The sequence below is a fragment of the Pocillopora damicornis genome, chromosome 14, assembly GCF_964200805.1.
Source record: "Pocillopora damicornis chromosome 14, jaPocDami1.2, whole genome shotgun sequence".
In the NCBI taxonomy this organism is placed as follows: domain Eukaryota; kingdom Metazoa; phylum Cnidaria; class Anthozoa; order Scleractinia; family Pocilloporidae; genus Pocillopora; species Pocillopora damicornis.
The window spans coordinates 3,740,350-3,754,031 of record NC_142683.1 but is presented as its reverse complement, the minus strand read 5'-3'; the positions used below and the strand labels follow the sequence as shown (position 1 = coordinate 3,754,031).

The window sequence follows — 13,682 nt, the reverse complement described above, 5'->3', positions numbered from 1 at the left end:
TATGATCAATAATGCCAGCTTTTCACTTCTTTTTCCAGGGGTAATCTATAGTAGATTGATTGACAGGAAACTGAAAGAAAATACATCTACAGCTGTACTTAAATCCTTTAACCCTTAAGAGTGACTAGCATCCAATTTCTCCTCACAATATTACCCCTGAATCAAACCTGTAGGTCATGAGAATAAAGGAAATGATCAGTAATTGAAGAAGTTCTTGATTGCTGAACAAATTCTCCTTGTCAGCTCCTTAGGAATTGTTTAGAGAGCAGTATGGAGAATATGCATACTGATGTTCGGGTGTAAAGGGTTAAGATAAGAACTGAGTGGGTTTTGTTCTTTTGCTTCTCATTGTGGACTGTCCATGGCTTGTTGAGGATTGGATTTTTTACTCAGAGACCCATCCCAGCTGGTGCAGAGCTCACGTTTGATTATAAACTGCAGCATTACAGGTAGGTGGGCAATGTACATGCTACTGTCAAAGCTTCATGTCTGTAGGTGACACTAAACTGAGAGATTTTAAAATTTAAGGAACTTTACAGCAGTCACACAGAAAGATGATCCCTTCTGAACTTGGGAGGAGAGGCTTACAAAAAATTCATAGTAAGTTATAATTTTTGTCATTAATCAGGAAAGTTCCTCAGATTTGCCATAATGTGAAGCACCAAATTGTCGTGGATTTATTGGAGGAGACAAGCAAACACCTCTGAAGAACACAGTGGAAAGAATAAGTATGCAAAAAGATTTTTAATTACAACCCTGAGAGTGACCAGGATTTACTTTCTCCCTGTGATATCCCCCCTGAGTCACACATTTACCCGTTAACTCCCAGAAGTATTGAACATATAACTTCTCCATTTAATATTCATACACTATCCAATAAACCAATAATGAGAATACTCAAACTGATCAGGTTTAAGTTTTTATCTCGATCTAACATCAAATTCTTGTAACTTATTTACAAGGAAATGTGTAGCAGCTAGAGGGGAGAATTAACAATCAGATCATTTAAACAAACTCTCCTTGTCAGCACCTTATGAAATGTATAGAGAACAGTACAGAGAATCTGCATACTGATGCCAGACTGTAGAGGTATAAGGTCACACAATTTAAGTGTAATTTGTGCTTTTCTTTTCTTTCTCATCTTTTTCCCATGTAAGCAACCCCACCTATCACAAGCTCACCAAGGAGGAGACGTAAAAAGCAAACAAGGAATTTGTCAAATGAATTTGATGAGATGAATTTTGTTCTTTAGCTTGTCCCAGATGAGATTGCTCATTTGCATGTATGTTTTCTGTTATGAGATACAGAGTTCTATTAGTAAATAACCACTTGGAAGTGAAGGGGAATTCCCTTTAAAAATGGGCTTAAAAATGGGTCACAACTTTTGTCAAATTTGAGGCAGTTTTAGAAAACATGATCTAGCGTAATGATTGATGAAATTCCATATTATTTCACCTACCAGATTGCAAGTTGATGTCTATGATATGAATTTGCAACTGAACTTTGTGGCACTTTTTTTTGTTTCACAAAGCTGTTGTTACAATCAATTTTTTCACTTAAAGACATTATTCTCTAATTTTGTTTTAGGTTGGAAGATGAGGTTGAGAAACTTCCAGGTGATCACAGAGGGTTGGTACACAGTAACCAGGCATTGAGACTGTCCAGATTGATGGTGCAGGCAAAGACTATGGAACAGAGGATAATGCTTCTGAAAATCCTACAGGTATTTGATAACCAGTTCCATGTGTCTCTTAAGAATCCCTCTCAAAGAAGGTTGGCCGAATTAAATCTTGCTGAAAACAAGAGCTTTTATTCAAATGAAAAACTTGGCATAGAGTAGCATGTGTGGATTTTTATTCTTTGTGTATGGACTTGCTTAAAATATCCATGTATGGATTAAATAAAAGTTTGTATAAACAGGCAAAGTTGTTGGAAAATAGCATTTAAGAGTACAAGATAACCACAAAAAGTATTGCAGGTAGTTTCCAGGTCACTGTCACTAGACCTCAGGATTTTACAGTAGCAAATCTGAGAAAGCATCCCTGTAAGGAAGAGGCACGGTGGGTTTAATGAATACATTTATTTATTTGACTTATTAAAATTCATTGATCACCAAACCCCAGATGACCAACAAGTTTGTTTGTGTAATTTTGTCCTTTTTCCAACAACCTTTCTTGAAAACAGCTGTATACAGATGAAGAGTTACAGTCATAACATTCTGTAGCATATAAATGTGGTTTTTCAATTGCTTAAAATTTGTGCTCTTTGTCTACAAGTTTGTTTGATTGTTTTTTGTTTTGTTTTTATAGCACACCACAGACCAGTCATGTTTAAAAGGGTTCCTCAGGTATCAGGGGCTTTCTCTACTTTGGAGCTGGATGGTGGACAGTGGAGGAAAGAAAATGAAACTTCAGTTAGAGGTAAGATCAATGTGTACTTTCTCCTTGTAGAGTTATATAGTAGCTCAGGAGAATTACAGGAATGATCATTCCAGAAAATGTTCAACAAGAAAGCAAATTTGCTACACCAGTGTAGCAAGAATTGTATGCACGTCAAGGATTTGTTAGTGTTTCAACTATCAACATGCACAGTGTACATGTACAATGATGTTTGTTTTGTCAGAAATTTTGAAGAGAGACTGAAGGGGGAAGTCACAAGGGCAAAACTGTGGAATGGTATTCCTGAAGAGTATTTATGGAGTTAGGGTTTTTTGCCAATGATTATATATTTATCTCATTTATAGTTTTATACAATGTGAACTGTTTTGCCGATGTATACATTTTTTGTTGTGGGGTGTTACAGTCCTACAGGCTAAGAGACCACATCTGCTTGTGGTTATGCCTACGTTCTTGTGCGTCAAGCAACTAGGGGTACGTTCACTGATCTATCACAACTTATCTATTCGCATTATTTCAAATCTTACCCACTAGCTTGCCAGTACCCCTGGGGGGAGAGAGGCATTGTGGGAGTAAAAAAGGTGTCTCGGCTTGGAACACAACAACATGGTGGTCAAACGTTGGGCATGCGCAAGAGATCAATTATTGTCGGCTGTACGCCAGTTTCCCGCGTAAAAGTCAATGCAAAACACGAAAACAATAATAAATCTCGCAAAATAAGCGAGAAAAAATTGGAACGTTCATAGAAATTTGTACAAGGAAACGAAGAGAGGGAAAAGGAAACCGAGAGAATTTTCAAACACAAAGCTTATTCAAGTACAGGTATCCTGTTGATTTTCTATTCTGTTTTGAATTTTCTATTCTGTTTTGAATTTTCTATTCTGTTTTGAGTTTTCTATTCTGTTTTTAGTTTTACCAGAAAGGTTATACGTTTTTAAAACACTGTGAGTTACTAGCTGGTGTGGTTGTTGTAACTCGTGCGAACTCGACTCGACAAACTAGAGCTTTACTTCAGACCCCTTGAGCCAGAGTCTAACGCGCTAAAACTGGGGCATCTTTTGCCTTCTTTTTGTTTGTAGGAAGTTTACCGAATACCGAAGAAAACTGCAACTCCAGTAAGTATTATTAAAGTGACACTCGAAACAGTGGGCATTTTTCCTCTCCGTTTTTATTTATTTATTTTGTATTTTGTCTTCGTTTTAGCTTTTTTTTAAAGCCGATCGTTGATGCATAAGGAGAGGGTGAAACTCTCTTGTTGAAAAAAAAGAGAGTCTATTCTTAGTTAGCCACAGTGTTGCTATCGCATTCCATTTTGCTGCTTTTAACTTTTGCAATTTGGTAGATGGTCTTAAATGTTGTTGTTGTTTGTTTGACATTCAATTGCATGATCGTCTGATTCTCTTTGTTCAGGCCAAGCAAGACCGTGTTGCCGAGTTGTTAGTCGCAGCTAGCCCAACAGGTAGGTAAATTCTATTTTACATGATCGTGTTTATTGCTTGATTGATCAGTTTTTTGACCATGGAACCCTGATATAGTTACACATTTTCATCAGAGGGTGAATTTTGTGTAAAACATGTGTGTGACAAAGTTTTTTTCAGATTTTATTTGTTGTTTCACGGGGGCGGGAGAAAGAAAGAACTTAACTTCCCATGAGGATCATCACAATTTGGAAAAACTGATTGTTAAAAAGTGATTAATTTGTTGTTGTTTTTCAGGAAGTGGTGACGGTGATCATGCAAGGTGAGACAACAAATTGAATAAGAGATTGAAAAAAAGAACAGGTTTGAAGAATTTCTACGTTCAGAAGATGAATTTTTATACCGTCTGGGCTTGGAAATTAAGGGTTACCAGTGATAGAGCGTTTTCCGATTGAGTGCCTTAAAACAAAACCAAAGTACTTATTATGGAAAGAAGAATGGAAAATACCCTGAAGAGCCAATGAGAACTCGGAGTAAAAACAAGCAAACCGCCCAAAGGGCAGGAAAATGCGGGCGACCAAGTCGCGATTGATTTTAGTTTTGCATCTGATTGGTCGAGAGAGTGACGTGAGTTTTTTTGGACCAATCATGGAGCAGAGTAGAGTAAAACCAGTACAAACCCAGATTACTTTGGAAACTCAATTAAAAGTTACTCTATTAATGGTCTTTGAATCTCTGATCTGATCTATGATTGTATTTCTGTAGGACTCCTATTGAGAACATCGGTTCTCCAGGAAAATTAGATGCCATCATGAAGAGTTTACAGGACTCCCCCAAGCCCCTCTATCCATCTGAATCCAGAACTCCGCCCGTTTCTCAGGGATACTCTACCTGTAGTGAAGACACTGAGATGCCGCAAGACTCTTCGAGTGCTACCCCTCCGTCAAAAACTGGTGACTTCAGTGCTTTGGAATTCGGAGAAGACGTGGATACCCAAGCGGATTCAACTCCTGATAAAGGAGAAGGAACTCATTCAAGTTCACGCGTGTCGGATTCTGTTGAAGTTACTCAGAAACAAGCTTCGAAATCACAGACCATGATGCAGACATTCGGTTATCAACAGCGCATAAGCGTCGGTGTGGAGCATGGGATGGGCTCTTTCCAACATAAACCCGGCCGCAGCAAAAAGAAAAAGAAAAAATGGAATCAATTGCAGAACTTATTCTAGCAACAGGGAAGAAATCCTCAAGGATTGGTAGATAAAAACGCTGGGAACTTTAACGTGAATCCTCAAACAAACTTAAGACCTCAGCAAGGTACGGCAATCCAGTGGAGAGGTCAGTCGCAAAATCCCCAATAGTCTTGGCTTGTATTTAGGCGTTATTAACATTTCAAATCTCGGAGAATAATTGTAAGTACAAAGTTCTGTCGTTTCTGTTATGTCATTTATTAGGATGTGAAATAATTTATCTTCTCAAATGCATCCATGTAAAATACTTCATTCGTTTGTTCGAACAGTTTTCCGCCGGTTGCTATCTATGTGCTCTTGCGAATGTATTGCGTTTGTTCTTGATGTCGGTGCTGTGCGTTTTTCCTTGAAGGAAAGAGTTAACATTGAAGATAACTAGAGATAGGAACGAACCCGACTCCTCGTCTAGTTTGTAAATTATTTCACACAACTCTACTTTTACTTTTTAAAGTTCTGCTGTCACTCGCTGTGTTTGTCTGTCACTGTGTTTGTCTGTCACTGTGTTTGTCTGTCACTGTGTTTGTCTGTCACTGTGTTTGTCTGTCACTGTGTTTGTCTGTCACTGTGTTTGTCTGTCACTGTGTTTGTCTGTCACTGTGTTTGTCTGTCACTGTGTTTGTCTGTCACCTTGCTTTTTGACCATTCAAATGAAAGCTACGGAGAAGCCCTTTCATGTGGGACTGTTTATTCTGCTGTCAAAGAGTTGTAGTACAGTCGTTGTAAACCTTGTTTTATTCTCCAACGTGTTTCGTCTAGTTGTCGTGGACTTCTTCAAGGATTTTTACGTTTAAACACTACACGCCGGTATTTATAAGCCACGGTTAGCGGCCATTGCGTGGGTCAAACACTATAAAGGCCTGGCCGGATTTACGAACAGGAACTAGAGAAGTTGTAGAAAAGTTTTAAGGCAAGGTGACAAAAAGATTAAAAACCGTGGCTCCCAAATCTTTTTCTCACTTTTAGCTTAAAACGTTCTTCACGTAATAACTGCCAACTATGGCTGATAAATACGGGCCTTTAATGTTCACCAGTAAAACTCTCTGAAGAAGTTTGCAACAGTTAGACGAAACGCTTCGGAGAGTAAAAGATGTCTTACAATATCCGTTCGCAGAGTGCTGTTCGCTGGTTTGTTTGAAAAGTAAAAAAGCTTAAAATAGTACCACGCACGACCCAGTAATGAAATTGTTATACAATCCAAGCTGATAAAAGCGCGAAGACAAAATGTTCCGCTGGTAACATGTCACTATCCTATGTACAGTCGCCCTCTACCCTCCAAAAGAAAATTGGGAAGGGGCCACTTCCTGATTTTCTTTTGGAGGGTAGGTGGCGGCAGTACACTAGCTTCATGCCACAGCTTCCTGACCATACAGCGCCATTACTGTTTCCTTATAGCGTGACATTCGACGAGTCTTGTCCGTGACAAAAAAAAAACTGCGTTGGCGCACATACACAAGAACAAAATGAAACATTTCTAACGATGGCAGAGATCCAAGTTCCGAACTTTTTATCACAAGCACAATCCAAAATTAGGTCGCAAAATATTGATTAAAACCGCAAACCGTTAACATTTCGCTCTGAATCCAAAATGCGTAGAAAGATAATCTCCAAATCCGCCGATCCGTTTCCCTATTCACCCCTCTCGTCCCAGCCTTCTGCTGTAAGACTCGAAGAGCACTGAGCACTCGCTTGCCAAAATTACGCCTGCTCTGCAGGCTAACATTCCAAGAGTGACCTTTCAAATGAAAGCTACTTAGCAATATTTTCATGAGGCTCTCTTTATCATGCTTGACTTGGGGTCCTTTAAAATTTAACTCTGACTTGTGACTTAAACCATTCAATTGATAGCTGATATGGTGCCACACATCTTTGTGATGTACCACGTGATTTTAACTCTAGTTTTTCAAGTGCCCGAGTGTTTCACCAATGCCTTTGAAAGGGAACTCAAGTGAACCTTTATTTTCCGTGACGTTGTTTTTCATGGAGAAGTTGCAAGCATTCGTAATTCTCTCTGACGAAGGGCTAACGCTCGTAACGTCAGCTTTGAAACTCTTCACAGTGGCCAATTCATGTTATCAGCTCAGTTGATGAATTACCTTACAAGCCGTACCAATAGCCATACCGCTATGAAGAACCAGTTCCAAAAATCTGTCGAAAGTACATTGAGTTGAGGTACAAACTTATTCAGTACATCTACGATGCGATGTATGGGAACACAGCAGACAGGTAAACCCATCTGCCGGCCCCTGTTCATGGATGAGTACAAACCGGGAGAATTCTATAACGATGCACGCGCAGGTGACACGCATGGGAGGGGATATAACGGTTACACGGCCAACCGATTGGATGATCAGTTCTTCTTGGGTAAAGACATAATGGTGGCACCCATTGTCAATCCAGGTTTGTTTGTTTTTTAAAAGGCCATTTTTATGTTCCATGCTGTAGATCTTATCTGGTACTCAGGCCTCACACAGAAACCCTTGCCATAACCTTGTTGCAAAAATGGTAAAATTCCCTTTAAAAAAATGGCCAGTACTTTCCGAAAATGCTCTGCACTTTAAGATAACCCTTCAAGTACTTTTTTAAGACAACGCATCTTAGTACATAGCAACTGTACACCACTGAGAGGAAAAGCCGTTCTCGATTTATTGTATCAAAAAGTCAAACGAGCCGTGCTGTCTACCTCCCCGCTGGGGGTCAGTGGTACCGTTTTACAGATGACAAGTATCCACTGGAGGATCCTGTCATGGTGAGGTGGAGTTCGATTTCTACGCCCCTTGGGACGATCCTGCTAGAGATAACTGTGCCATTTACATCCGAGAAGGCGCCATTATACCCAAGCGTGAGGTTGAGCTGTACCGTCACGGTAAGGTGAATCCCATCACGTTTAGTATCTATCCTGGCCGAGACAGCAGCTACAAGTTGTATCTGGACGATGACGGTGTGAGTAACAAGGCAGAGACCGCTGGCGAGTATAGACTGACTGAAATCAGTCATCAAGGTAAGGCCGCATGTAAAACGTCATATGATTGACTCGTATTGCCTAAACAACAACTCTCTTATAGTATTATGTTGCCTGCACCAAAGTATTCAGTGGTCAAGCGAGTGCATACTGTGCGAACGTTGTAATGTCGGAGGCACGCATTCAGGCAGTCAGAATCAAGTTGTCTCGCACGAGTTATGAACAACTACACAAGCCAGTAATTCACGATGTTATAAAATAGTATAACTTTGTATTGCCAAAGCTCAACACAGAATAGCAAATCAACAGGATACCCGTACTTGAATAAGCTTTATGTTCGAAAAGTTTCGAGTTCTCCCTTCCCCTACTTTCGATTCCTTTAACAAATTCCTCTGAAAGTTTCAATTTTCTTTCGCCTATCTTGTGAGACAGTGTTGTTTCTTGTGTTTTTTTTTATAATTTTACGCGGGAAAGTGGCGAGCGGCTGTCTAAAATTGATCCTCTCGTGCATGCACGACGTTCGGACAGCTGTGTTACACTGGGGAAACAAATGAACAAGGTTTTAAACGGTGAAAGGAAGCGTCGACAGAACTTTTTATCTTTTTCTTTTTCAATCATCATTTAACTCTTTCTTTTTTGAACACCAGGAATTGCAGGAGGTCAGCGGATTCGTATCAAGCGTCTGCACGATAAGTTCAAACCACGTGAGACATACTACTACCTTGGAATGCCGGGAACGATTTGTCCGACTTCCGTCAAGGCTGCTGGGAAAACCTTGCCAAAGAAAACCGGAAACACGGACGAAGAGGCTGCGAAAGCCTTGGAGGACTCCACAGACACACCAGGATCCTTTTACTATAATAATTCATTGAATACAACGTACATAAAGATCTTCGACACGATAACGACATCACAGAAGACGTAGTATTCTGAAATGTTTGGAGAACGGACTGACATTTTCCCGGCTATCGCTCTGTCCTCGCTCGAACTGAACAGAAGATATGTTAGTTCGCAGACTGAGCGTGTTCAATGAAAGTAAATTGTATTTCGTCAGTGGCTATTCAAAATAAAATTTGTGTGATAATGAAATGAGTCTTGTGATTTATTCATCAGATAGATACAACGGCAGCTACTATCAAAATAAGGCCCCGTCCACACGTATCCGGATAAATTTGAAAACGGATAAATATTTATCCGTTTTCAAATTTATCCGCGTCCACACGTTGCCGTTTGTGAATCATTTTTGGTGTTCACACGTAAACGCAAAAACGATTTGAAAACGATGACGTCGCCTACTGAGCATCAACAGGGTTCGTTTGCTCCTCGTGCTTAAAAAGGAGTTTGGTAAGATGTCTAATTCAAATTAGTACCGAAACTAGAGCTTGTTTATTCGCCATGTTTTCATTAATGGTCGATCGGCCGAGTGTACGCGTTGGACTAGGTTTTAATTGTTACGTCATCGTTTTCAAATCGTTTTCAAATTTATCCGGATAAGGCGTCCACACGAAGACGCTTAGCCAGCGTTTTCAAATTTATCCACTCTGGAGAGCGTTTTCAAATTGATCCGTTTTCGGTGTGTGAAAACGCCGTTTACGTGTGGACGGAATCCGTAACCGTATAAATATTTATCCGTTTTCAAATTTATCCGGATACGTGTGGACGGGGCCTAAAGTTATATCTATTCATTAATAACTTTTTTTTAATAGCAAAAAAATTAGAATACGAAGCGGAAACTGTTTATCCTCCGTGACTGATTAACCTTTAACCTCCCATAAGTGACATCAAAACGTAACCTCTTCCTATAATAGCTATTTATTATCCTCCAAACAGGAAACAAGAATACTCAAACGTATCAGGTAAAGTTATTTTGATCTAACACCAAATTCCCATAACTAATTGGAAATGTGTAGCAGCTAGAGAGAGAGATAAAAAGTCAAAGGGTTGATGAAAACAAAAAGACGCAAATGTGGAGAATTCAGCGAGCAGAGTGCTAGACAAGGCATCAGTCAAACTGAGATGAATAGATAATTTTATTCGAACTTCATACAAAATTGAAATAGACCCATGGATTGAATGAAATAAACAGTGCAGCTGCACTTCCATTGAAAATAAAACAATGGGCCTCAGGGTGCTGTAAATAATTGTTTAATTTCTCCACCCATAATGCTTTAAAATTATATCTTTAATACGGTAAACTGCGACAAAAACATCAGATTCTAGCGGCAATACGTGGAGACACTCGTCCTTGAGACGCCAACGACAACTGGAAAACACTAAGATTTGCTGACGATATCGAAGTCCGCAAATATCCGGCATCAATAGCTATTAATCACTTAATAAATGGAATGGCAAACTGTGTCACAAAAATTTGTTGTCACGTAACACCCCTGGTCGTGACAAAACACGGAGAACCTTCTAGAGCTCACAACGAATCCTTAAGCGTCAGAGGACGAGCCTTTTGCGATGCGAGCATAACATTTATTGGAAAAGGGACTTTTACGTGACCACAGAATTAACTAAAAGTGGAAAATACACACTCTCGTATCAAATACAATATCATGCTTGTGCCTGATTAAGATAAACGGCATAACAAGAGCGAGCAACTTCGTTTCCAGTGTCCTCTCTCTTCCTCCCTCGAGGAAAGAAGAGAGAGAAAACTGGGTACAAAATTAACCTGCGAAGCTGAAACGTACGCCTTATGAAATGACGTTATTACCTAAACGAAACGGGGAAAAAGATAAGTCTCTTCTTAACTTCGTTTGTTTCACTTGTTATGCTGCCGGCGAGAATCATACCTGGTTATTGATTACTACTCACTTTTAGCTAACTTACGGGAGTAGAAACAACACCCACCTAGTAAAAATGACAGCCACCCTCCCCTCCCTCCCCATATCCAGAACTTTCCCATAATCCTGTGCGCCACTGACATTTAACTCCAAAGCTTAACAATAACAATTTCAATGCTGTGAACAAATTTAGCTAAATGTAAATCATAACTGCACCCGATTATAAAATATCCTATGGCACTTCTGAACCCAACTGGAACAGAGGCAATTGCAAACGTCATTTCACCGTTTTTTGCTATTTACAATCTGTACTTATACTGTGAAAGCTAATACTTATTAATTGCAGATACAGGGTACCAAAGCTTTATGAATTAGCTTGGGCATCCTGTGACGAGAAACTGTAAATTGTGCCAAATTCAAATATATGGCAAACGAATTCATTCTTTTCAAGAGCTTTCCACAGTGAAATCATTTTGAGCGCGGAAATACCGCATTACAAATACGTTGAAAATGTCCTTAAATTCTGCATATTTAACAAAATACGACAATATCAATAACGTTCATTGTCCAACAATAAATAGCGCCCCCCAACCCCCTAAAACGATCAAGTCAATAAATATGCACTGTTCGTACAGCTTCATGTAGCTTCATTTGAGATATCCTCTTCAAATAAAGGAGGAAAAACACGAAGGAAAAAGTTGTTGAACGCCGCGCGATGAACTAAATGAGAAGAAACAGCAATTGGGCATGGCATTATGGCAAAAACAATATTTTTGGATGTGTGTCATGAAGGTAGAAAAATGATCGGTCACGCATGCGTGAAATTAGGAGCCAAACCTGATAAAATGTTAAATCGGTGATAAATTGGTTATAAATTGGCGATACGACTTTGGGAAAAGGAAACAGTCCAAAGATGGCGAGAAAAAAACATGCTTACGTAAAATCATAGAGTAAAAAAAAAAAAAACCCACACACACTCTGCGTCAGCCTGTGGCTAGAAAAAAAAACTAGGACTGCATAACATCACAAGCTTTTATACATAAGTGTATCATGGTGAGGAAAAAGCTGAGATGTTCGGCACCTTTTCTGGAAAAAAAACCCAGCTGTTCTACCACCAAAGACACCAGAAGATTTCGTAGGCTACGAAGCGCAAGTAAACGCCCTTACACATCACCCTTTTAAATTCATTACCTTACTTCATTATCCAGAAGGGCACCTAACAATAAATATTATCCCATTTAAATAAATTATGGGTCCATCGGAATAATACCAAATCCCAACAATATCTAATTAAACACTGAGTAACAATAAATTGATAACCTTAATTAAATTACTTACTCCTTAGTGTATAAACATCTACGCGGGCCTTTGTTGGCTCAAATGTAATTTTTAACTTCTTAGACAAGACACAACAATTCAGATACCCCAACATTTCTAACAGAAAGTAGAAGTACCCCTCCCTCAGTTAATCTATCTGGGCCAGTCCTACCCTGGATCTTCCACTGATAAAAATTATCCCTGTTATAGGATTAACTAATTGTATGATTTGACCACCACGGGCGAGGCCTTTTTTCCCCGTTGCACGGCTTGATAACCTTGCCACCAAAAAACCTTGGTAACCTGGCGTCCAAAATTACAGCTTGGTTACCTTGTCACCATAAAGGGAAGCATATGTGATTTCCAGGTCACAGACGCTCAGTTGTCTCACTTTCGTTTCATGCAGAGTCCGAAGGTCTTGTGAACTCTAAGAAAGAAAGCACGATCAGAATCTGTCAAAACTTGTAATCGTGTAAATTTTTCAAAATATGACGGTATCACTGAACGCTTTGAGTTGTACAGAGGACACTACGTTGACGAAGGGAAATCCAACGTACCTTTTTTCTATCCTCATCAAGAGTTTCGTATAGTTTATCGTGTTCTTTCTCCAACTCTTCGCTTTCTTTCTTGTGGAACTCTGTCATCTAAAATCAACAAATATGAAAAAAGGTTTAAATATCAATCAGTCAGCCAAGCTGTCAATCATCTATCCATCAATCATTGGTCACTTAGTCTGATCTTCTATCAATCAACCAACCAATCCCTACGCAAGTAATCTGTGCCGAAAAGAAAACAAAGGTGGGACAGGGAGAGAAACTAGGGCGTTGGCCGGATATGTCAATTTCACTGAAGTTATTTTTAGATTGGGGGCGGTGGTTTCCTGATGTAATTTTTATTACCGAAGCCATTTTAATCACAAATAAAAAATATCCTCGCTGTTCGTTCAGTGTTACTCACAGGCGACTTATACTCGTTGAAAGGGGATGGATGTCTTTCATCTTTCATAGCGAAAGGCAACATGCGTAAAAGAGATTATTTTCTCTTGGTACCAAGTGATATTTGTCTGGAGAAAACGTACATTTTATCTGAACTGGACCTCAGATGATTTATCCTTTCGAGAGACAAATCAAACCCAACGAAACACAAACCTTTTGTCGCTCTTTGACGGACTGTTCAATGTGTTTCTTGTTTTCCTCCCGTTTCCTCCTAGAAAGCAAAAATTGAGCCATGAGACTCGTGGGAAGAAAGTAGAGATTGGCTCAAACTTTCAAATCGCTCAGTTACATCTAAACCGAAAGTAAAAACAAGATGACTTTCTGATCCCTGAACGGCGCAGTTTTGGTAAAGGACTACAAAAAAAATGAAAGACGCAGAAGCCAAACAACAGATACACCGAACAAGATGTGACTCGAGAGCTCGCATGACACTAGCTCGTAAGCGGGTCCCATTCTCCATTCGTGACTATTTAACTGCTGTAGAAAAAGACGGAGAAAAAAAAACGAATAAAGGAAAAAAAGAAGTGAGCAGAAAGGAAAGAACGGAGAGACAAGGGGGGAA

The 13,682-nt window shown here is 39.5% G+C and overlaps 2 protein-coding genes across 10 annotated transcripts in view; one reads left to right on the top strand and one right to left on the bottom strand.

Annotated features, from left to right (window-relative positions):
* The first annotated feature begins 316 nt into the window (after window positions 1-316).
* Window positions 317-5,309, top strand: LOC149034041 (histone-lysine N-methyltransferase SETD2-like). The gene is made up of 9 exons (XM_089193382.1): window positions 317-449; window positions 629-728; window positions 1,158-1,282; window positions 1,588-1,723; window positions 2,310-2,420; window positions 3,476-3,511; window positions 3,807-3,855; window positions 4,112-4,136; window positions 4,580-5,309. Exons 3-9 carry the CDS (start codon window positions 1,263-1,265, stop codon window positions 5,040-5,042), a joined length of 840 nt encoding a protein of 279 aa, XP_089049508.1. The 5' UTR covers window positions 317-449; window positions 629-728; window positions 1,158-1,262; the 3' UTR covers window positions 5,043-5,309.
* A 4,725-nt stretch (window positions 5,310-10,034) lies between these two features.
* LOC113683474 (1-phosphatidylinositol 4,5-bisphosphate phosphodiesterase beta-1) overlaps window positions 10,035-13,682 on the bottom strand; it is a 40,153-nt gene continuing 36,505 nt past the window's right edge. For all 9 annotated transcript variants that reach the window (XM_089193367.1, XM_089193360.1, XM_089193365.1 and 6 more), the window contains 3 exons: window positions 13,274-13,331; window positions 12,683-12,769; window positions 10,035-12,552 (listed from right to left, as the gene is read on the bottom strand). In XM_089193367.1, coding sequence (XP_089049493.1) covers window positions 12,442-12,552; window positions 12,683-12,769; window positions 13,274-13,331 — 256 coding nt within the window. In that variant the 3' untranslated portion in view covers window positions 10,035-12,441. The remainder of the gene's footprint in view (window positions 12,553-12,682; window positions 12,770-13,273; window positions 13,332-13,682) is intronic.